Raw genomic sequence first — 24,689 nt, 5'->3', positions numbered from 1 at the left:
AAAAAGTAATCTGTTTCAAAAGAATAGCTGTCCAGTGCCTCAGTTCCTCTTTTCTCTGTGATTAGTAAACAGATTTTAAGGTGACGAGTATGGAGGAATCTAGGGTGAAGTGAAATATCTGAGTAGACTTATGCTTTCACTTCGACTCAACATGATGGAGAATGTATACAATTATGCTGTCAAATTCAAATCAACTAAGCCAAACTCAAAAAAACCCTCAAAAGCTGAAGCTCTCATGCCTGCCAAAAGTTAGACTACCTTGTCCAAGTCAATTATGTTAGGATACCCATCTGGCCATAGCTTGTGCACTGCAATGCAGCCTCTTGGATTCTTACCACTCCAGTGAGTAAAAATGAAAATAAAAGCAAGCAGAAGAAATCCCAGGGGACTGCGGCTGCAGGAGGCGAAAAATTGGTGCTTCTTGCTTGCCTGTCTGTTCCCAGCTTCCTGCCCCTTTTCGGCGTGTGAGAAAGACGAGTGGAGTTTGTGCACTTTGGAAACTCGATAGGAGGCAGCAGCTGATCTTCCCATCACCAGCCTAAAAATAATTCACTCCAGGGCTCGGAGCTGCTTCGTTAAGTGGAAGAAAATTCTGCCGCCGGGATGATATTGATCACATAGCACAACCGAGTGAAAATTGGGGTTGGTATTTTGGTTTTGTGTTTGCAAAGGTAAGCTGCAGAGTTTGCTCTAACAGCCAGCAGGCGAGCGGGGCATGCAGTGACCCCCCCCTGTCGTCCCCACTAACTGCCTCCTCCTCCTCCTTTATATCTGTGGGACAGGGCTGCTCCTCGTTCTTTCCTGGGATTACGACTCAGATCTGTTTTCCTTTTCCTTTTCCATTCTCAGGCATTCTCAGGCTTTCCAGTCCCCTACTGCTGATGTTTTCTTTGCCGCTCTGCTCATGGTTCTGTTTCTTTTTTTAAACCGTTCTGTCTTAGCATGTGGAGTCATAGGTTTTGCAGCAGGCAGCATAGCACGTCAATGCTTGAAATTGCATTGCTTTAAGGAGCTTAACAAAAAAGAAAAATAAATATTTTGGATGTGTGAGAGCACTGCTGATATTGGTGTGCGATGTTTTTCAGAGTCAGTACCGCGTTTAGTCGTTTTGCTGATGGGATTTTCTTTGTGTTTGGGGCCTGATCCAAAACCTGCTGAAGTCAATGAGATTCCTTGCATTAGCTTTAGTGAGGTTTGGATCATGCTGCTGGTGTATGCCAGTGAGCGATGCAAATGCTGAAAAGCATCTGAAGTAATTCATCACCTTAAGGCCCAAAGTAACCGGGACAGTGCTTAGTGAGGAGGCAGGGTCTATCTAGGGGAGTTGGTCACAGCTGAAATAGAAATGAAAAGAAAAACAATATTTTGTTCCGGACCATTTGGGATAAAAGGGATTTTTAATGGACAGCATTTTTATTTTTATTTTTATTTTTTTTCTTTGTCATTGCTTTAGCACTACTCTTGCAAATTTACAGGTTCCATTAGGTCAGGTGCTTTTAGGGAGGTAGAGCACTAACCTAAAATCTGTGGCAAGGTAGGCCTTCCATAGGGCTCATTGAACTTACAAATTCTTCACTTGAACTTCGAGAAAGTTTTCTCTATGAAATTCAGGAAGTAAAGAAAAAAGCTTGCTTTGGTGAAGACTCCATTATTCAGAAATTAAGAACCGACTGCTTTTGCAAAACTCTGAGTACTTTCTCCGTTCTGCATCTCTATGTGTACACATACCCATGTATATATGTATACTTGTATATATGCATATGTGGCATATGTGGGCATATAATGCACATTATAAGTAAGACAAAAAAAATATGTATATATATTATGAACTGAGACCCAAGTATGCTCTGTAAGCTGATATATTTTAATCAGAAAGTGCAGCTATTGATTTTTTTTTTTAGTTCAGGCAGCAGAAATACTGAACCAAAAACTTCTCATAAGTTTCATATTTCCCCCAAGTAAGGTCCACCTGAGGACAGTATTTATGCTCTTTCCTTTACAGTTGTATCTTGCAGAGCGTGCAGAACAGAGTGATAATCCAGGTAAGAGAAAACTCTTGAATATGAAGGCTTTAAGCCCAGTTTAAAAGACCCTAAGATAATTAAAATATATTTAACTAGAATTCTTGCAGTTTTGCACTCAGTGAGGATGTTCTAATTGTTTTTATGAAAATTTACATTATCTACCACTTTCCCATTGTATTCTTTTCTATAGCTTAGGTAAAATGTATCTCAGGAATTAACTCTATGCCTTAAGAATTCCATGTTTAAGTTTGTTAAAATTAGATTTGTAAGTGTTTAGGCTAAATGCTACATCACATTCATGCTTAATACTTTGTTCTCCTTCTTTTTTTCTCCCCAAAATGCTTTTTGTTCCTGAAACTCTTTGGTACTGATTTCTGTTTAGTATATTATGACGATGTCTGTACACCTTAAACCCAGAACCAGAAAATCTCAGTTTCTAGTGGTGATTTTAGGATGAAAATGTAAATGCTTAAAGGGCATAAGTTTTTTTAGCCATTTCATTGCAGGGTGAGCTGCTGTTTAGATAGTTCACATCCTCATTAAATTAAACCAAAAGGGAATCAGATTCCCAAATGATGTCAAGGAGAGCTGAGACTCTCTGTCCACTGGCACCATCAAGGACCCATCCTCCTGACTGTTCTTTCCATTCCCTTCTTCTGCAAAGTTCTGCTTTTTGCTTTGGCTTGCAGCTGGCTGCTTAAAAAAGGCCATTTTTTAAGGGGAGAAAGAAAAAACACCCCTGAAAATTTATGACTGGTTCTAGTGTTTGTAAAGATTGAGGTTAAAGTGAGTGATTTGTCATTAATTTTTGAGAACAAAGTCCTCCAGTGTACAAGAGTGCACATTATTTAAAAAATAAATAAATTACCTGATATTTGGCAGCCTTACTGGAGGTGCTGAATGTAGCTGGTACCCTCAGAGGGCATGCCCTTATTATCAAAAGGTCTTTATCACACTAATGCATCCCCCCTGACTGAAATGCTAGATTAAACCTAGCATGCTTGGCAACATTATTATAAAGTACAATGTTCCTGCTGTAATTAGTAGTGAAGTAAATACGTAGTGAGATACTCACTTTGGTGCAATCAGCTCAGCGTAATTTGATGGCCTACTGTGTTTAATAGAAAAAGAAGTTATTGCAGGGAAATCTTTTACTTTCTTTTTTCTTGGTAATAGCTATGAGCATTTGTTCTTCTGAAATGTGTGTACAAGGACCTCAGCAGATATGCTGAAAAGCTACTGCAACCTGATGAGAAATAGTAGTCAATCACTTCAGGTGGCCAACAACTTTCAAAACAACCCATCCCTTTCTATATAGTCAAGTTTGGGTCATGTGTTTAGTTGTTTTAAAGTGGCTGTCAGGATTAACTTATTGCAAACATTGTTGATCAGTAGTCAAAGCCATCTGCCTGTAAATAAGCCTACAGCTCCAAACATTACAAACTGGGCAGAGGCTCAGAAAAAGGTTCTTGGTAATCTGTATGGGAAAATGAGGGCTGTGTGCTTTCCAGTGGCTGCCCCTTCCTTTCACACTCAGGGAAAGATATGCTAAGAAGCCAGTGGGCCTTTTCCTGTTACTTAGAGGTCCCCGAGTTTGTCTTGACTGAGTCTGAAGCATGGCAACTGCCACAGCTCAGCTCTGATCTCATCTCAGGCTTGCAGCAAGCAAGGCTTCTTATCTAGGAAATAGTATCTTGATGATAGAAGTCAGTTAATTCTGAGAGTTAATATTTGTGTGGCTCCCCATTGTACTGTGCAGAGCTCAGTGTAGCAGGCAGCTGCCTAGAGCTGCTCCTGAGGTGATAAACACCTGGCTTTGCTACTCAGTTCACCTGGTTACAGTTCCTATAAGAGAAGCTCAGTGCTGCTGCCAGCATCACCAAGGAAGAGTTGACAGGAGGGTGTAGAAGGGTAACTGCTCCTTGGAAAGGTGATAACCTTCTAGAGTTGCAATGTCCCCTGCTTTTTGCTGTACTTCTCCTTGCAACATAAATCTCTTCAAATCACTCATTTACTTCTGCATCCTAGCTTTCCCCCTTTGATCTCTCCCTCATACCCTCTGTAGTGTGAAAACTCTGTTTCCACATGCAAAAACTCTTCAGTGAATTTAATTATGAACTTGCGTGATGCTTTGCACCAAGTAAAACAAGCAGCACTTTCTCATATAAGCAATATACATCTATTCACCTCTCTGTAAGTGTTTTTATGACAGAACTTTGACATAGTCTTACTAAATCCAATGGAAGAGAAGCCTATATTATTAAGAATCCAAATTTGGTCAGGTGTCAGTCATGTTCGATCTTCTATTCTAAATCTAGCTGTAGTTTTTGAGAAGGCTCCAGGGAGACCTCATTCCAGCCTTCCAGTACTTGAAGGGATCTTGTAAGTAGGAGTGGGACCAACTTTTATGTGGTCTAATAATGATAGGACAGAGGGAATGGCTTTAAACTAAAAGAGGAGAGGTTTAGCTGAGATGTTAGGAGGAAATGCTTTGTTCAGAGTGGTGAGGTGCTGGCACAGGCTGCCCAGAGAAACTGTGGATGCCCCATCCCTGAAGGTGTTCAAAGGCAGGCTGGATGGGGCCCTGGGCAGCCTGAGCTGGTGAATGATAACCCTGCCCACAGCAGGAGGTTGGAACTGGGTGGTATTTGGTATCCATTCCAACGCAATCATTCTATGATTGAGATTCAGCAGTTGGCAAAACTGGAAATTTTCACATTATTTCTAAATCTGATGTTCTTCCATTTCAAATTTTTGTTTTGTGAAAACTTGTTATATATAAAATTGGTATGAAATTGGTATATATGAAATATGGTATTACAGAACAGGAGAGATTACAGTTTTTTCACTCTGCCTTTTCTTGATCTGCTGTCAAGATCTTCCAAACGGTCTTTATTTCCAGGCTCAGGTTTTTGAGTGAAAGATTTCAAACATGCATCTCCAGGAAGGAAGGAAGGAAGGCTCACAGGAACACTAATATTTCCCACAGTTCTTATCTCTTCTGTTCCCTAACACTGCCATATGACACTAGATGCATGGCCTGAAATGGGTCCTGCTGAAAAGGGAAGTTGGATCTGATGAGCATTTTATGAGACAAAATCACGAGCTGTATTGGGTCAACACCGCACCATGACACTGTTGGGAGTGCTTCAATATATTTTAAGCTGGGAGAGTATTAATAAAGGTGGTCACTGGATTTCTGCTTCTTATACACACCCTTGAAAATAATCACCAGTATGATGGGCACTGTCTTTATATATTGATATTGTTGATCGGGCCAGATTTTCTCCTCTAAAGGGCATAAAGAGCAGTGTTTCTTTTAAGACAGCATATTGTTAAATTTACTTCATTCCAAGAACAGGTGCTATGAATCGTTCTTGATAACTTCTAGGGACTAAAACTTGAGGTGTAACGTGAAACTTCTACAGACTGGTGGTTAGGTGCTCTCCAAGCTAGGAGAGAGCACTCTCCAAGTGGTCAGTGGTCCATTTCCCTTCCAGAAAAATGGAAAAAAAACCAACAGTTTCCCTTAGTTTCTCTTAGACACAGATTTGATCCTTTCTCCTAGATTTATTTTTGACTCTAAGCCAAAAACTACAATGGAAGTCAGTGATTCAGTGCTTGATGGAGCCCAGGATCCCCCCTGCTTTTCAGTACCACTAGACCACAATAGCATCTATGCTGTCTCAGAAAAGAGCCCTATTTGTGGGAAAGGGAGGAAAATTCCCAGCAGAACTCCCTTGGACTTCTGACCTTCAATAAAAATGAGGAAACAACACATCTGATTTTCAAGAGATTACCATTGCCATTATGGTACTCTTAAAGGAGACATGTCAAGCTTTTACATATTAAACAATCTCCTTGAAATATTCTTTTATAAGTTCTGTATTCTTTTAATAACTCCTCAGTCCATTCAGAAAGAATTCATGTTAACATAATGCCTACTTTGCATTATTGATCTTTTGCCATTTTGAATATATTTTATATTAAAATGTAATGGCAGATTGATAGTGGTTGTATCATGCTATTCATTCTAGGGAATGGGCCACATTATCTATCAAATTTTGCTCTACCGAAATTGAATTGCCCATCAGCTCTTGCACACAGTGAGTACATGCATCCATTTCTACAGACCATGGTCTACCATATAACCCAAAGTTATGCTTAACTTCTGGTAAATGCTAGTCCATGGATCACCGATGTATTTGGAAAAGGGTCTGTATTTGCACCTTCTTTCCAACGGGACTAACTTTAGATGTTTTGCTGATGTGTTTCAACATGGATTATGCTTTCTGGACCCAGCAAAAAGCTATTTAAAATAAAAAACAGGGTTTAGCAGAGGTTCAAATTGGCTCTTTGAACTCTGTATTCTTTTGAAGACCTTTATGTTTGTGCTCTCAAAGAGAGTAATTGAGCAGTTTATATTTGCCTTTATAAAACAAGTAAACTCACAAAACTAATCTGAGCTATCTGAGGAAATAAAGAAAACACTTTTCCCCATTGAACTAATTTTTTTTTTTAACTGTATTTGTGTATTTTTTGCATGTATATGTTCTGATTCCACAAATCAGGTGCCCGTGTTATTACAGAAAGATGTGTTCACCAAATTATACAGTATGCTTTGCTGAATTAGAGTCATTTTTTCCATTTAGTAGGTAAATATGGAAAACATATTGTAAGAAAATAAGTTTACACAGCATGTTCTACAGCACTATGTTGCTGAGTATAAGTTTGGGGAAAATAAACTACCAAGAAGATATTTTGATTCAATCTTTCTATGAAAAAGAATGAATAAAAGAATAATGCATAGACGACTGATAAAATCCAGAAGCTGGCTGTAACTCTAGATCAAGCTGTGTCCCACACTCCATAACTATGAATGCGTGAGTTTATCTTTGTGTCCAAAGATACTCTTATAAGAAATTATGGAAGCCAGATCTTGGCTCAGCTGAGGCCAAGCACGTCCATTAGGATTTGCAGGATCAAGCACAAATGCTGATTTACTGCCTATGCAATCTTCAGTACGACTCACTTTGATTAAGAGTTTGGGACTTCATCTGGTATGAGTATATCTGTATGTGACCACTGTTGTTCTATGAGACAGTGCAAAAATGTAAAATGCTAGTAAATTCAAAGCTATCAAATCACAAATATCAAAGATTTGAGCTATATTGAATATGTAGTGCAACAAATTATACAAACAGAATTATGTAGAGCTTAGGCTTACGAAAGTAGCAGTAACACACAGGATTCAACTAATGTAAATTTGAGTTTTCTTATTACAAGTGGAAGTAATTTTTTCCAAACTTCGTTGTTTCAGCCTAACACATGTTCATATAACATTAGAAAACACTGAACAATATAATTAATGAATATATATTCATTTAATATATTTCATAAGAGCACAGCCTTCATTCTTGTACATTTATACATGATCAGGTCACAAAACAATTTCAAAACACAACCACATTATCCTCTGTCAGATGTTCAGTGTGCTCCACGTCCATCTCTTTATTTTATTAATTTCATGTCAGGCTAAAAGAAATGCTAGCACTCTTGGGAGTCAGCTTGTACTTCAACACATCTCTTATATTCTCTGTTTGTTTTTTTTTTTTTCTTTTTGTAATAGGCAGACCTTCTGGAAGCAATGAGGCTCGCATTTTGTGGTAATGACAATGCTTCAGCATACAACATCACTGCTGGTGTCCTTAGAAATGTCTGCTTTGTGGATGCCCTCAACTTGGTTCCTCATGTCTTCTTGCTTTTTATCACCTTTCCAATTTTGTTCATTGGTGAGTTATTAATTGGAGCCATGCAATCCTACGTGCACTTGAGCATGTATTTAAACTCAGCCACGTGTATGTGTGTGTTTGGGCTGTGGTGTAAACTATTAGGTGCTTTGTATTTACTTCTCTTAAGAAAGAATGGCTTAACACAGAGGACCTGAAATAAACCCACTTGAAATAGTGGGAATTTTAGATACAAATCTGAAGTAAACAACATGGGAAGATCAATGGGAACTAGAGAAATCAGTTCCAAATGCTTTGAAACTTCTTTCTGGGAAAGCTTTCTTCAAATTTGAAATTAGCAGCTTGCAATCTTTGCTATTATTGCATGCTAGAAGACTTATTGCAGTGAGTTGGAATTCCCTTGAAGTTATGCAGATTTCAGAGAATGTCTTGGATCTAAGGCTAGGAGAAGTAGGAATACTTTCTTTTGCCAACATTTGCTAACAAAAGGAGAGCAAAGGAGATGATCTTTATCCATGGGAATGAAAATAAGAAAAGATAAATCTCTCTCAAATAATTTAAGGCATTGTAAGAGCTCAAGTTTATATACTCTTGTAAAAAGCCGTGTTTAAACTAAGACTCTAATTAATTTTTTTCTCCACTGTTGTCTCTTTATCCTGCATATATGCAGTGATGAAATAAATACAGCTTAATATTTTTCCTGAGCTGTCAAACAATGCCACTCTAAGTTATCATAGTACATAAAGACATTTGAATATCTGTTTAAAGAGCAATAATGTAATAAAAATTCATTATTTTCCTGACAACAGCATAAGAAATGACATGTTACTTCTTCCGTGTTAATTTCATGGTGTTATGCATTGACGGAATAATATATATCTTCCACGTGGAAGGTTTTAGTTTGTGACTGTATTTGAACTAGAGATTTAAGGAGTTCCATTGCACAAAAAGAATCCGAAATGATTTAATAACAAGTGACAGGAACCTGTGGGAATGAGACACTGAGTAACTAGAAATCAAAAATAAGATCCTGTGACTGCAAGCTAACTAAATAATTAAACAGCGGAACAATGAACATTTCTTAATAGAAGACGGAAAAACAAAATAACAAAAAAAGTAACCCACGCTCTCTCCAACAGAAATCCTTTTAGCAGTGCTGGGTCTTTCTTTCTTTGAGATAAACTATGAGTCAAATTACAGTATGTTAATGCAAGGTCTGCAGGTAGACCATCATTCCATGTTATCAACTTGTAACAAGTTCTTTCAATATTTCTGCAGATATTACCCAACTAAGTTTGAAGTAGTGTCATGGCCACTAAGAATGCACTCTATTTTCTATCAGCTATAGGAAAAAATCATGGTATCTTAAATTATATGGAATGTGTTTATGTATACAGTTATTTTTTTCTATTTTATACTATGGTGATAGTCTAATTATTTCCATGGACTAAGAAGCATGAAATCTTGTTTATGTTTCTGACTCTCCTGATGAGACTGTAGGCATTAGGAGACATTGTCTTTCTCCTAAGGGAGGGGATTTGGAACCAGGTGATCTTTATGGTCTCTTCCAATCCAAATCATTCTAGGATTCTGTGATCTTTGTGTAACAAAATCACATCCTGAATTTTAAGTTCAACCATGCAGTTACTGAAATAGTGATGCTCAGTATCCTAAATAAATTTTTGGACTTGTTTTGTTTTGTTTTGTTTCTTTAATTCCCTAAATTAGCTATTTTTGGGTTCATCTCCATGCTTCAGTAAGTTCACCAGTGAGCTCCAGAATTTGGCTTACAGTAAGAGGGATACGTATGGGCCAAATCATTTAGACTAAGTGGTTCAGGACAGACCTATACCAGGATGGGAAAGGGGCAGAAGACAAGTTGCCTTCCAGAGCAACATGCAGGACAGCCCTTGACAGGGTAACCTTTCCCCAGCCCTAAGCTCTTCCCAACACTAATACATCTATCAGGTTCTTGGAGTTCTGCTTGTCATCAGGGTGCTGGCTTCAGAGACAATCTTGTCTGAAGTGGTTAGTTGATATTTGTGGTGATGAATCTGAAATAAACTTCAAAATTAATTCATTGATTAAACCAACTGAATTCTGATGATCTACTGGGGAAAAAAAAAAAAATTATGAAAACACCATCATTTCAGTTGTACAATTGTAGAATTAATCAGTTTGGAAAAGATCTCTATGATCATCCAGCCCAACCATAAATCCATTCCAACCATGCCCATTAACTGTGTCCCCTAGTGCCACATCCTCTTGAATATCCCCAGGGACAGTGACCCCACCACCTCCCTGAGCAGCCTGTTCCATTGCCTCACCATTCTTTCTGAGAAGAAATTTTTCCTAATGCCCAACCTGAACCTTCCATGCCAGCCTCTATTGTGTGAGATAGGGTGAGACTGAGAGGTTTTTATTGTCTTTCTCATCTTTGTTCTTGACTGGGGACCTCTTCCCTCTGATTTCTGTGTTAGGAATTCTTTTGTCCTGTTGTCTACAAAGTTTGATCTAAATTATTAAGGGCTTTCAGACAATTGTGGATCATGTCCAGGTAGTAACAACAGCCTCTCTCCATGGTCTCATAGCTATTCTGTGCTAATTCTAGGCTATGAACCATAACCTATGGCTGAGAATATCCCTGGCTGACTGTATGATAACCTTCCTCCTTTAATACTATTATTTTCCAGGCTGGGGAAGCCAAAGCTCCAAAGTCCAGATTCACCACAATACATGGCTGCACTTTCCTGGGCACAATCTGCGGTGGATTCTGACATTCACTCTCCTGTTCGTACACGTGTGTGAAATAGCAGAGGGCATAGTTTCTGATACGTAAGTGACAGTAACAGGTGCATAGCCAAGATAACTTAATTTGTCAGTGTACTCCGTTATCATGTGATATGCTTGCTAGTTAGATGTAGAGAGCTTCTGTTCTTTCTTTTTTCTTTTTTCCTTTTTGCCCAAAAAAGGATGGAACACCATTTCAGAACTCTAAATTTATTGAGAACTGATTGTTCTTATATAATAAGAATATTATATAATAATATATTCTTATATAATAAGAACTGATTGTTCTTAGCACATCGTTATTCTCCAGTCAATATACAACAGCTAGTAAATATTGACAGAAGTTAATGCACAGACTCAGAAAAAAACCCACCTTTGTGTCATTGGGAAAGTCATATTTGTCATCTTAGTTACATTAGCAGAACACCTATGAATGTAACAGTGGTGTTACAATGTAACCAAAGTCACTAATTTATGCCTTATTTAATTTCAGACAAATGAAATCTCGACATCTCCATCTCTTCCTACCAGCTATAATGGGATTTGTGGCTGCCACTGTATCCATAGTCTATTACCATAACATTGAAACATCTAACTTTCCAAAGTTACTCTTGGGTAAGTCCAAGTCTGATTATGTACTCTTACAAAAAACAGTACTTTTGCCAAAGTCACCTTGCTTAGATTGAAAAGGATAATGAAATGCAGGAGAACATTAAAAGGGAGAGGAGTAATTTTCTGCTCATAGAACTTGTATTTTTGTAGGAGTTATATTGCATTTTATTAGATATACATTGAAAACTGCTTTTTAAAATTATCTCAGAAGGGAAAACACAGTGAGCCTATTGTGTTTCTAGCACGAGCTTTGTGGTCATCTTGTGTTTGTTTGTTTTTTATCACTGCTCATTATTTTATGTCCAAGACTTGTATTCATTCAAAATGGCTATTTTGTAAGGCCTTTTGAAACAGGGATCTGTTCAGAAGACATCGTGTGAAGATTGCTGCTTTTTTTTTTTTTTTTCCTCAACGTCCTTTGCAGTAGATTCCAACATCTGGTCTAATGATTAATACCACCACTTACTTTTTCCAAACGTGTGGGAGTGTGGAGGATAAGGAAGGTTTATCTTCAAGAAGCATAGCTACCTGGTATTCATCTCAGATGAGGAAATGGTCAGAAGAATTTGACCAGGCTCTGCAGAGTAATGTTTCATGGGAATATACTGCCATGTATATTTTTTACCAATTACCTATGACTCAACAGCCTGAACCAGTCATACAAACCAGAGTGCAGGATGTAATTAAACTACACAAATTCTTTAAAATAATCATGTTTCCAAATGCACACCTGTGATGAATCCTACTTTCTCAAAGAGGCAATATGATATTTGTCATGTGAAGTGACTTTTACTTCATTTTAGAAGCAAAGTTTCCCATCAGGTTATCTTCAATGGACTTTTGTAATTGTGCGAAGCTCTACAGTCGTGGATCTTTTTGAAAGGTGGTAACTCAGGAAAGAAAACAATGACTTGGAAAAAGAAAGTGCAAAGCAAATCTCTCCATTTTGTATTCCTGGCTGTCTGACATCAGCCTGGGCCATTCTGCAGGTCTGTGATATAGAGGACTGCCATGTTTGCATTGAACTAAGCTATGAAATATTTCTGTTTGAGAGAGCTGCAACTTCTGCAGTGTTAACATAGCTGAAATATGCATTTGCATCTGTTTTACAGCTCTCTTTCTTTATTGGATAATGGCCTTTGTCACCAAAACTATCAAGCTTGTCAGATACTGCCAGGACGGTGTGCCTTTTTCTCAGCTGCGTTTCTGCATCACTGGAATTATGGTGATTCTCTATGGGCTGCTAATGGCTGTGGAGATCAATGTCATTCGAGTTAGGGTATGTGGTTTCTTGATCCATATCTGAATAAATATCTGCAGTTTCTGGGAGGTGAAAATGCCATTAGCCCCAGTAACTGTCTCTCATCTAGTTTTGGTCCAAGTTTGGTGTCACTATGAATGTCTAGTTAATGGATGCAGTGGTCAGGGTCGTGATTTAGAGGTGGATTGTCAGAGTTAGGGTAGTATAGTTAGGTTGTGGTTGGACTTGATGATCTTTAGGACCTTTATCTGAGCAATTCTATGATTCTATGATACTATGAATTCTATAGACATGGCATCTCTTTAAAATATGAATGCTCAGTTTAGGCCCTTGTCTGGGTATGTATGTGTGCATACACATGTGTATACATACAGACAGTGACAGACAGACAGATATACACGTGTATTTTGCATCTATAGGTATGAGTGTGAAACTGTGTAATCTATACTCTATGTTAACACAGATAAACTATATATGTAGTGAAGGTGTAAGCAAGCATATATTTTGCCCCTTGCAAATAAGAACATATCCCAACAATTCTTTGTTGTTGTTATTCAGAGATAGGTGGTACTGGGATGTTAAAGAGCTGTGCCCACATCCCACAGTTGTTAATTTCTTAACATTTACATTATCAGAATGGAAAGACTCATGTTTAAAATCAAATTCATACCTAAATTCAGTGTATTATTATCTATGAACACAAATTTAATGCTTCCATTATATTATTATACATACTTAGAATTTCCTGTAATAATATATTTTCTGAGAACGTGCTCTCCATTTTCTTCCTTCCAGAGGTACGTATTTTTCATGAACCCTCAGAAGGTGAAGCCACCAGAGGATCTACAAGATCTTGGGGTGAGGTTTCTTCAGCCATTTGTCAATTTGCTCTCAAAGGCGACTTACTGGTGGATGAACACACTTATTATATCTGCTCACAAGAAACCTGTGGACCTGAAGGCAATTGGGAAGCTTCCAATTGCAATGAGAGCGCTGACAAATTATGTTTGTCTCAAAGAAGCATACGAGGAACAAAAGGTAAGCAAAGATGTCTGTGCCACTATTTTGGCCCTAAAAACTGTGGTGTCACTTTGAATTTCTTCAGCTTTGATGAAATCCTAGTTTTAGGAATTTTTCACTTAGGACTGTTTGTCCCAAGGTGAAATTTGTCATAGGAAGTTCCAATGCAACAGTTACTGTTTGGTTTTAAGTGAATTTACAGCAGGGAAGAGTTGCCAAATTGAGAGCAACTGGAAACCAAAACCATAACAGAATGGTCGCTTGCTAGATTTCATTATAAAAATGAAAGCTTTGTTTAAATCTTAGATATTCATGACAACATCTTAAATTAGAAAACATCCTACTTTCCCATAGTTTCAACTGGAAACATCTCCACTTTTTCTTCAGAAGTCCTGTCTTATAAATATTACACATTAAAGTCATTCTTGTCCTTTGCATTTGCAGGAGTGTACAAACTCATAAAAAAAAACATGTCCATATTAGGTAAGGGCTCAGTTGTGTTTCCTCTGAGATGCATGTTGGATGGGAAGCAAATCCTTCCTGCTTTAGACAGAATGGTGTTTGAACAAGGAAATCTTTGGGCATAGGCAAGTGTTACAGTAATTTTCTTTCCAGTAATTCTACCCTCATTTCAAAAACACATACCAAGAGAAGCAGGTGGATTAGCCTCAGGGAACAGCCAAGCACTCACACAGCTTCTTGCCCACTCTTCTCTTGGTGGAACAGGAGAGAGAAGTACAAGAGCACAAGCTAAAAACTGGTGAGTCAAACTAAAGGCAACTTACGAACTGAACCAGTGTTGTGCGTGCAAGAAAAACAGTACAGAATTCATTGCTACTTCCCACCAGCAGGCAGATGTTTAGCTACTTTCTGATAAGCACAGCCTCAGCACGTGTGAAAGTTACTTGGGAAGACAAACACCATAATGACAAATATTCCTCCTTTCTCTTGCTTTGCCTGAGCTTTTATTATCAAGCACAACATGAAATGGCATGGGATACCCCTTTGGTCAATTGGGGTCATCTGTCCTTGCTATGTCTCCTTCTCAAGGTCTTGAGCACCCCTAGCCTCCTCACTGGTTATAGTAGGAAAAGGGGAATCCTTGGTGGGATGCAAACATGGCTCAGCAACAGCTTGGTGTCTTACCAGCCAGCTCTAGTTGCAGATCCAAAAGACAGCAGCATGCAAGCTGCTGTGAGGAAATGAACTCCATCCTAGCCAGACACAGTAAGAAAAACAAAGCTGGCTTTTGTTTACCTACTGACTCAGTGGAGATGTTTCCAGAGAAAGTTCTGCATGTATTTAGGCAAAACTGTGGAATTTCATTTGTGGAGCCTGTCTCCCTGATTTGTGCATACTTGTCAGTTCTCGAGCATAAACAGGAAGGATATGGGCAGTCAGAAGCCACTTTGGAAATATAGCACATAAGATGAAGGCATGTAAATCCCTTTCTTGTACACACCAGGTAAACTTATTTCCAAGCAGTAAACAGTTCAGAATAGCAACACAAGGGGAGTATGGCAAGAGCAGCTCTTTCTACCTTGGTAGCTGGTGGAGGTGCAGACTCTTTTCCATGCCTTCTGAAATGAAGCACTAATGAATGCAAGTCTTTATATTTTAAATAGACTGAGGCTGCTTTGCATGCCTTTCACAACCAATGTATACATTATTAGAGAGTCCAAGACCCTTAAAGCAGAAATCTACCGAGTCATTGGAATCGAGCTTTTCACACCAAAGGAGAAATACATCTCTTAGGCCAGATCTTCAAAGAAGCATCTGGTGACCTTATCTTACTTAAAGAGACCAGTGAGGCTTAGGTACCTACATGCCCCTTAGAACTAGAGGCTCTGTGCCTTTCCTAATGACAAGTGTGCGTGATTGAGTACAAACACTTGTCTGTATCTCATTTATATCTGCAGATACAGCATGTGCCTGCAAAAATATGTATCTCATATGCCAAAAGGCAAGTTAACTCTGTTGTTGTTCATGTACATTCACTGTTTAGCTTCCATCAGTGCATGTCATGCATATATGAGTACTTGCAGTATTTTACCCATGGTAACACGCACCTACATTTGCAAAAATTGGCTGAGATCAGATTTCTTTTATTCCTGTTAACCTGCATAATCTCTCAAGATTATCATAGCCTCTATTTGTGATAATATTCTAAAACAGCTGATAATCCTAAAATAAATGGATATTTTACTGATAATGTTGAAGTAAACAGAAAGACTAAAACTAATGCATTGGTTTTGTGCATGGCTGGGCTAGAAAACAGCCACAGAATTAGTTAAATTCTTCAGGCTGAAGCGTGACTGCAGTCTGGAAGAGATCCTTTGTCACTGTTTCTGTTGCCAGGGTATATTTTATGCTGATCTTCCACAGCTGGGGCAGGGAGCCCCCCAGATCTGCTGGCTTAAGTTGGTTTACTCCTGCCTGCGCCTTCAGAGAGCTTATCTCAGCTGCACTCCTTGGCCATGTGGGATGAAGGCTGTTGCTCCTTTCCAGTCCCCTTTTATCACACCTTGATAGAAGACACTGAACATGAACATGAATGTTCTGTATTGTAAAATGTTGTTGAGACAGTTGACACAAAGTGTGTGGCTTTTAAGTTTTTTTCCTAATTCTGCCTGAAATGAAAATTGAAATCAAGTACTCTACCAAAAATAAAATAAAATAAAATAAAATGGAACAGAGGATTCAGGTTAAATTTTGATGACCGTTTACCAAAATCACTGTTTGTCCTTACCCGTGTCCCAAACACAGGGACTGATCACCAAGAGGAACCTTTTCTTCTTTCCTTTGCTGGCAGTAGGATATTTTTGAAATCTTTTTTCAAAGCATTTTCAGGCTGAATTATTGTTTATAGAATCTTAAAGTCAGCAATCAATAATTTTGTTTTAATATAACATAATGTAAAGCAGCATATTGAAGGGTAAATAACTGGAGATCAACATTCTAATTGGCTATTAATCTGATAGTTGCTACAGCAGAAGGCATTCCAGCTTCTACAGTAAGGCACATCATTTGTTACTGGTTTTGTGAGTAGTTTGTGCCTGGCAACGTACACAACGTATTGTAAGACAGCATCATATATGTCCTTTCAGATTAAAAGGTACTATAAAATGAGTGCTAAAACGTTCTCTCGGTAATCTAGCTTACTCAAATATGCTGTTTGAGGTTTTTCATAAACAACTTATTGACAAAAATACACACTGCAGTTGGCTTTCCTTCTCATTTATTCTGCCATCAGAAATACAATAAAAGATGAACATACTGCATTTCTTTTCTTTTCTAGATAATCTGCCATAGAAATTGAAACGCCTCATCTTACAGCATTTTTTTGTCTCATCTTTCTAAGTGCTCTGTATAAATTCTAACTGTGGACAGGGAGGTTGCTTTTGCAGAGTAAGCTGTTGTGCATGTCATAAACATGGGGTAGCACCCACGACCTTAAATCCATACATTCTCTTTAACACACGTTCACAGTTCCCAATAAACTAAAGGACATTTTGGACAAGATGAAGGATTTTTTAATAAGATTAAGAAGGTAAAGAAGTCCTTGGTGGTATGAAAGTAAATTCCTACCGCCAAAGTTTTGAATCAAAGTATTACACATGGGTAGTACCTGTCCTAATCCTGATTAAAAAAACTTGATTTCTGTTGTCACTACATGGTTATTTTTGGGTTTCTCTTCAAGCAGTCTAGATGTTTCAAACTGCATATTAACACATGTGTTGTATATCCCAGATTTGCAGCACATAACACAGTACACTGCAAGCCCACTAGAGGAAAATTCTGCAAAATTTATCATTGTTGGGAAAAAAAAATCCAGTCTTCTTTCTCCACTCTTCACTTTAGGTACTTCAGCTATGTTAAATTCCTGATTAAGCAAAGAAGAAACCGTGTTAAGCAATAGAAATTAATAGCCCAAAAACCCACTCAGAGAATTCAAATCTCTATCCTCCTGTTTCTATCCTCCTGTTAATAACAACTATCTTTTTTTTAAAGAAAATTATTTGAAGGCTTATGGAATGTCTTCACAGATGTGTCAACACATCAAGGAAAGAAAATAAGTTTAAGATTTTTTTATTTTTTTTTTTTGTCTTTAATACATCTAGATTGAACAGGAAGGAGAATAACAATTCCACTGACTCTTAGAATGCTAATTTTATTAGTAGTATTCTAATGAAGAGTAAATACATTTTATGCAGTGATGACAAGTACATGAAATTTATAACAGTGGTGAAAATGGCTATTGAAATAGCATAAGCTTAATAAAGAAATAAGAATTTGCCATTATCATTTACCAAATTTACCATTGATTAAATACCCAAGACAGTGTATGCTATTGTTTCTAGAAGATAACAGATGTATTTTCCAAGTAATTTAGCTCAGCTCCTATCAAACTGTTAAAATGCTGATCTTGTATTGGAGGCAGATGACAGTAGACCCTTTAAAGCAGTTCAGTCCCATTAGGCAATAAATTCAGACTGTTTTGTCTGGGAAAATCACATAAGAGTCTTTTACTACTTCTCCAAATCAGAAGTAATTTCATGATTATGTTAATTTTTGAAATTCTGTTGGATGTCTTATAGCCCATAGCTGTTTTAAATGCATTTAGGCAAATGTAGAACCAAGAATTTTTGGTAGCATTTATCTCACATAAGTTTTGCTGATTGCAGCATAGATGTCCTCATCTGAGCCAACCTTCTTTCTTATAAGTGGTAGAGAGATACAGCTCCTTTTATGGAAGAGATCCATCTGAACTGTTTTAGACATATTAATTCAGATGGGGTGACACTGTGCCACATTTGGTTAGAGACTTCTGCAACCAGCTGGAGGGATGCTCAGGAGTGCCTGTATGCACGGGAAACCAGCACCTACCAGTGTGATCAGTGTTGGCCCCAGCAGCAGGAGGAACATTGGCACGCTATAGGGCAGAACACATCTAATACCCTCTCAAAGTGATGAACTTGAAAGCAACCTGTTAGCTTGATTTGTCCCTGTGCTGACTATTTCCCTATACAGTGCTTCTTGTCATTGGTTAAGACCAGCCTGATCTAATCTCTAGAAGCCAGGAAGCAGTTATCTGGCCTTCACACATATCTGTACATTTTTGGCACCATGTGCATATTCTACCTCACTGTTTAACTGTCATAAAAGGAAAAAGTGTGAAAGGAGAAAACATGACAGAGAGTAGCCAGGCAGGGCACATACATGCTTGCCTTTTGTTGGATAACTTGCCGGGCCAGAGGCTTGTTATTACTGAGCTGTACTTAAAATGTCTCTGTGAACACTCAAGAGGGCTTGGCTTCAGTTACAACTTGCAGGCATCTGCGCTACTTGAAAAATGACAGATGATTTTTTACAGTGTCAAAAGCTGTTGCCTGAGGCACAGGAAACCACTCTGCAGACATTGGATCTGTTAAGTAAAACTCTTTCTTCTTTAGATTAAAAAGACCTTGACAAAACCAGCACCCCTCAGACCGAGCTCAGAGATATCCACTGGTTGGTACTTCAGTACATGAGTGAAGATAATGCACAGATTCACAGAACCAAAGGCTCAAAAGGACCATTAGATGATTTAATCTCACCTCCCAGTATAATTCATTACTTTTACGCTCTTGTGCCCAATAATTAGCTATAAGCAGAAGTGTGTCTTTCTAGAAGGCATGCCAGAGAGAAAAATCCAGATAAATTAAATTAAACTATATTCTCGTAGCTATCTCTCCATGATTTTTCCTTCAATCCCTTTCTCATATCAGAAAGCTTTACTGAATCAAGTGGTTTCACACCAGCTGTGAAAGTAAAGATTATCCATAGGAGTAAGGTCTCGAAAGGTCAAGAAAATGTCTCCCCTTTCTGGAGAATGCATGTGACAAAGAGCAACATATACATGCCAGTATCTTTAACCCGTATTCATGTTCTTGGGTTCAGAAAAGTGTTAGGATTTAGAGGGGAGGAACCACAGTTACCAAGAGGAGGTAGAATCTGAATTTGCTGTGAAGGGTGTCTGAAATCTACCGATACCAATATCACATTTGCTACTTTCTCTGCCTTTACAAACCTACAGGAACCATTTGGGAATTCAGACAGCAATGAAACGGAAGTTGTCATATATTGCCAGGGAAGCCTCTTGTTGATGCATTATCAACCTGTTTCTCTGTATTCCAGAAAAAAGTAGCAGATCAGCCCAATCGAAGTCCCTCGATATGGTTGGCAATGTACAGTGCCTTTGGACGACCGATTCTTCTTAGCAGCACCTTCCGTTACTTGGCTGACTTGCTGGGTTTTGCTGGGCCTTTGTGCATTTCTGGCATTGTTCAGGGCTTCCAGAATACAACCCATAACACAAATACAACAGAAAAGGTAACTTTATAAAATTATTTAAGGATTTTTTTCTAGCATTTGTTCTTGATTCATATCAAGTGTTTAATACTGTGTGTGCACAAATATCATCATTGTAATGTTTCGTTATAACTTTCAAGTAAATTTTTTTGTTGTTGTTGTTAGAGACCACCAAGTGAAAGACCTAAGTAGCGGACTTAAGTCTTCATCACAAATGCAACACAAGTAGTGCAACAGAGACAAGGCAGTCTTCCCCCCAGCTGGAAGAGCTGGCTCTTCATGGAGTCAGTTCTGAACTTCTAGGGGGAAGTAACAGCTTTTATGAAGCTATTCAGCTGTGCCTCCTCATTTCATTCAGGACATCTGCTGGTAGCTCCCCAGTGATGAATCCAGAAAAGAGGAGTCTGTGGGTTCTGCCTGATTTCTGTCCCTCTATCCATTTGTCATTCATTGACAAGTTTGAGCCTGTTGTAACCTGTTTTCCACTAGGATCTGAGAGTAGTCGCTCTCTGTGATCAATTACACTGCCTGATGCTGAGTTGAAATGCATTGGGCATGAAAGAAGTTGATTATTCAATGAACTACTTGCACAGAAGATGCTAGTTGACATCGCGTTTCGCTCTTCACTGAGACTTGTATTTGCAGAAGTCGTCTCTATAAGACAACTGAATAAGCATCTGACACAAAACATTTTCTATCCTAAGAACAAGAATTTGTTAAAAACTAGTGAAAAGACAAAGGCAAAATAATTTTACTAGATGACACTAGATAAGACACAGGGAGGAAATTTTTCTCTTTCTTCTGATATGGAAATATACCCATACACTTTATACAGTGAATGTTTGTTTGAATAGTATTTGAATGAGGGGATAGGTATGTAATGGAATAAAATTTTCCCTTTCAGATAGAGCATGTCACTGTCATCACTGTACAAACATCTTCTCCTTGGCTGCTTATTTCCAACATTCATTTTCTTGACTGATTCTCTGAATTGGGCTTTAGACTTTCAGCCATTTCTGCTGACAAAATAGAGTTTAATTGCACAGCTTATCAAATAAAGCTCTGTCACATTGAACCTCAGCATGTTGGATTTGAGCCACAGAGTCAAATAGCAAAGTATGCCTTCTGCCTTAGAAATAGAGTTTTGGGGTTTCGGTTTGTTTTGTAACAGGATTTTGTTGTTTATCTTTTTTTTTTTCATGTTGAGCAAACGAGATGGTTTTGCTTGAAAATTTTCATTTCTGGATCTCAAATTTGGAAACTTGCACCTTTTCCTTTTGCACTCTTCATTGAAATGTTTTATTTTAAAATGTTTTAATCTACACTGGCTAAAGGGAAGATTAAAATAAATTGGAAAACTTGAAAGCACTTCAACATTCTGGCTTTGTGACAGATAGTCACTATTTCTCTTGGATACATTTCAGAATACATTTGCTTTCAATTTGCATATTTTGATAAACTTTCCCTTGGTTGTTCTTGCCATTATGAGTCTCTCTTTAAATCCTCTCTAGATTCAACAAATTCAAATTGATTTAATTTTATGGTTATTCCCCCTTAATTCCCTGTAATTCTATCTACATTGTCAAAGGTGGCCACAAAAGTTACTTTGTTATTGTTATCCCTGCTATGTTCACATGGAAAAGTTAAATGACACAGGACATTAAGAGAAAGCATGTACCTGACCAATCATTCACTGAAGCAACCCTCATTTCCAAGAGTCTTTATCTGATGAAGGAACCCTGTCCTGTTATTTCAGCAGGATGTAGATGTTTGAGACTTTGGCACTTTTGAAGTTATTTTTGCTCAGTAAGTGTTTATAAATATTTGACTACTTATACTGATTTCGAAGTTTTATGGCTTGGTTATTACAGGACATACCTGACTAGGGATGGGACACAGTTGCCTTCCAGTCACTTGGTTCATCCCAAATCCAGACTACCCACCCACTGGTTGCCTTTGATAGATGGAGGAGAGTAGGATGAGATTAAGATGATGGGATGGGATGGGATGGGATGGGTTAGAGTAGGGTAGGGTAGGGTAGGGTAGGGTAGGGTAGGGTAGGGTAGGGTAGGGTAGGGTAGGGTAAGGTAGGGCAGGGTAGGGTAGAGTAGGGTAGGGTAGGGTAAGGTAGGATAGGATATGATAGGACAGGATGGAACAGAACAGAGTAGAACAAAATAGAATAGAATGGAATGGAATGGAATGGAATGGAATGGAATGGAATGGAATGGAATGGAACTGAAAGTTAAAGCATGTTAATAATGGCATTTTCCAAATGCCACATGAACACAGGCAAACATTAAACATCTCCTTAGGAAGCCTGTTTTGCTGTTTGACCATCTTCATGATAATTTTTCCCTAATGCTCAGTCTTACCCTCTCCTGGTGAGGTTATTGTGGTAAAGTGAGCCTACAAGCTCGGGTCTCTCTCCTGCCTCTAGTCCTTTTGCAGGTGAGAGTAACCCAGAATGAGACCTTGATGAGACTTTGACAGTGTAGACATTCAGATTACCTCCCAGTATTTTTAGGTGGTGGTGCACTGGAACAGGCTGCCCAAGGAAGCTGTGGATGCCCCATCCCTGGTGGTGTTCAAGGCCAGGTTGGATATGGCTCTGGGCAGCCTGGTCTGGTGGCTGGCAACACTGCACATAGCAGGGCAGTTGAAACTAGATGATCTTTGAGGTCCTTTTCAACGCAGGTCACACTATGATTCTATGAATCTGTGATTTACTAGACCTTTCTTCTCAACATCAGGCTGGGCATTTCAGAAGAAATTCCTCTTTTTAGAATTCCAGTATATCCTGCTTCCAGCTGGATAGGAAGTGCCAAAGAAACAGCCTTCCTTGCAGTATTTTGATACATTTATTTCCTTCTCTGAATGAAGCTGAACAACACAGCAAATGTAAAAACTAGAAAAGGAAAACAATATTATATAAACAATATTTTTTTTCTCCTATTGAGGCATGTACATCTCATTTCATGGGAAATACTTGAAGAAACGCTTTTATTTTTATTCAGAATTCACAGATATCATAGACTATTCCTGGAAGGAATTGTTCCAACAATGTACAAATACAACATAATCAATGTTGCAATATCAATGCAATAAACCAGTCATACATTACAAAAATAATTTATTTGTAGCTTCTTTATATGCAGGCAAAGTTGCATTTCTATCTGCCAAATCATCGGAATTCAAATGAAAATCTAAGGAATAAGACAGACATGGCAATCTCACTGTCCCTTTCCTGCTAAGAAAAACTATTTCAGAATTGCTAACAGTTGCACTCTTAAATCTCTGGAATATGAGCAGAGAGATTAATTTATATCGAAGTACACAATATGTAGAACAGTGAGAGTTACGATTCCTGCAGCGTTCCCAGAATACCATCAATGTTATATATTCTAATGCAAGGACTGAATTTCCTAGTATCTAGCATCTCAAGAAGAGATAATCCATCCTATGTCATTGTCATAGTATTTTTCCTTTTCATTTGAAGGATCCATCAAATTCATATCTCTCCTCAGAGGAATTCCTCAGGAATGTTTACGTTTTGGCAGTTCTCCTCTTCCTGGCCCTTATCCTGCAGAGGACATTCCTGCAGGCCTCCTACTACGTGACTACAGAAACTGGCATCAATCTACGAGGTGCTTTATTGGTGAGCAAAGATGTTCCCATGATATGCCACTGTTCCTGCTTCATCTTTTCATTTATCTTATCCTTTATCTAAAAACTCAGTTAACAACTATAGTCTGGGAGAAGATAGTCATGATATTTTCATGCAGAAAACTGGAAATGGCCATTTCACTGCCAAACTGATGGCAGTAATTCATTTCACCAAAAAGTAGATACTCAGAAATTTAACACTCACTCTGTGCATCTACAAACACATCTTTCCAAATAGTGTTAGTTAGTCTGAAGATAAGCAGTGTTATTTTGGTTCTGTATTTACTTATGAGTTACTTTGGCTGACTGTAACAGTCAACAGCCATATCGTTGCCCTAGCAATGTTCTACTGGGGTACTGTCTGTGAAACATTAGTGGTGATTATGAATATTTATGCCCTTTTACCCTGTAATTCTTCCCCCAAACTGTCTAAAACTAGCATCCATTAACCCCTTATGGAAGTCATGTTTATAAACAAGAGACAGAAGTTCCAGCTCAGTTTAGGCTGTAGCCAGGACATCTGCAGAGAAAACTCCACAGACAGTAGCAGGAATTTGTGCAAAATAGAAGCTGGTACTGATGTTTTCCCAGGTGTAGCTAATCACAGAATATTATACCAGTGTGAAGGCTTCTCTTTATGCTTGCTCTGTGATTGATGCAGCTGTTTCAATAGAGGGGGTGCACTTGGTGAAGAAACAGTACCTCATCATTTCCTTATATTTTTATGATTCCCAGTTGCCAAAATGGGAATTCTACAGGATCCCATAGATCCTGTAGATCTGATCTTGATCCTGAAAGAACAAAACTTTTTTCTAAAACTTCCTTGATGCCACAACCTGTGAAATTTGATTACAGCTTCAACTGATCTCACAGTATTTATCTTTAAATTTCTGGGAGCTACTCAATTAATTTTAAACCTTGTTGTGCTCTGACATATTTTATGGAAACAGATGACCAGGTGCAGGAAAGAAACATGAAGGAATATAAAACCATTCTGTACAAAACTTCATTGCATGAGTTCAGCTACTGCACTGGAAACAATAATTTCTTTGACAGCGCCACAGAAAACCAGGCTCACCAAGTGTTTATTAAAAAAATACTTTGCTCAGCCTCCTGAATTTTCACGTTTTGTTGTCATTTTGTTCTGTTTTGGGTCTACATTAAGCAGTAATGCTTTAGGAGGTTTTAAAAGTCTGCCCTCATTTTTTTTTCTTC

General features: G+C 38.2%; 1 protein-coding gene across 16 annotated transcripts in view; it reads left to right on the top strand.

Moving 5' to 3' along the window:
* Window positions 1-455: 455 nt before the first annotated feature.
* Window positions 456-24,689, top strand: part of ABCC9 (ATP binding cassette subfamily C member 9) — a 73,798-nt gene continuing 49,564 nt past the window's right edge. For 3 of the 16 annotated variants that reach the window (XM_085542047.1, XM_085541985.1, XM_085542032.1), the window contains exons 1-10: window positions 794-907; window positions 2,003-2,042; window positions 6,062-6,130; window positions 7,654-7,816; window positions 10,468-10,609; window positions 11,058-11,179; window positions 12,289-12,455; window positions 13,233-13,475; window positions 19,635-19,829; window positions 23,308-23,466. In XM_085542047.1, coding sequence (XP_085398173.1) covers window positions 7,672-7,816; window positions 10,468-10,609; window positions 11,058-11,179; window positions 12,289-12,455; window positions 13,233-13,475; window positions 19,635-19,829; window positions 23,308-23,466 — 1,173 coding nt within the window. In that variant the 5' untranslated portion in view covers window positions 794-907; window positions 2,003-2,042; window positions 6,062-6,130; window positions 7,654-7,671. Of the gene's footprint in view, window positions 672-793; window positions 908-2,002; window positions 2,043-6,061; window positions 6,131-7,653; window positions 7,817-10,467; window positions 10,610-11,057; window positions 11,180-12,288; window positions 12,456-13,232; window positions 13,476-19,634; window positions 19,830-23,307; window positions 23,467-24,689 lie in introns of those variants that run through there. The other 13 variants (XM_085541971.1, XM_085541973.1, XM_085541967.1 and 10 more) reach the window with 10 other exon arrangements.

The sequence above is a fragment of the Coturnix japonica genome, chromosome 1 (genome assembly GCF_054131305.1).
Source record: "Coturnix japonica strain WE chromosome 1, WE-NBRP24, whole genome shotgun sequence".
Taxonomy (NCBI): Eukaryota; Metazoa; Chordata; class Aves; order Galliformes; family Phasianidae; genus Coturnix; species Coturnix japonica.
Note: the sequence above shows the minus strand (reverse complement) of the source record. Positions and strands in the feature narration are given on the sequence as shown.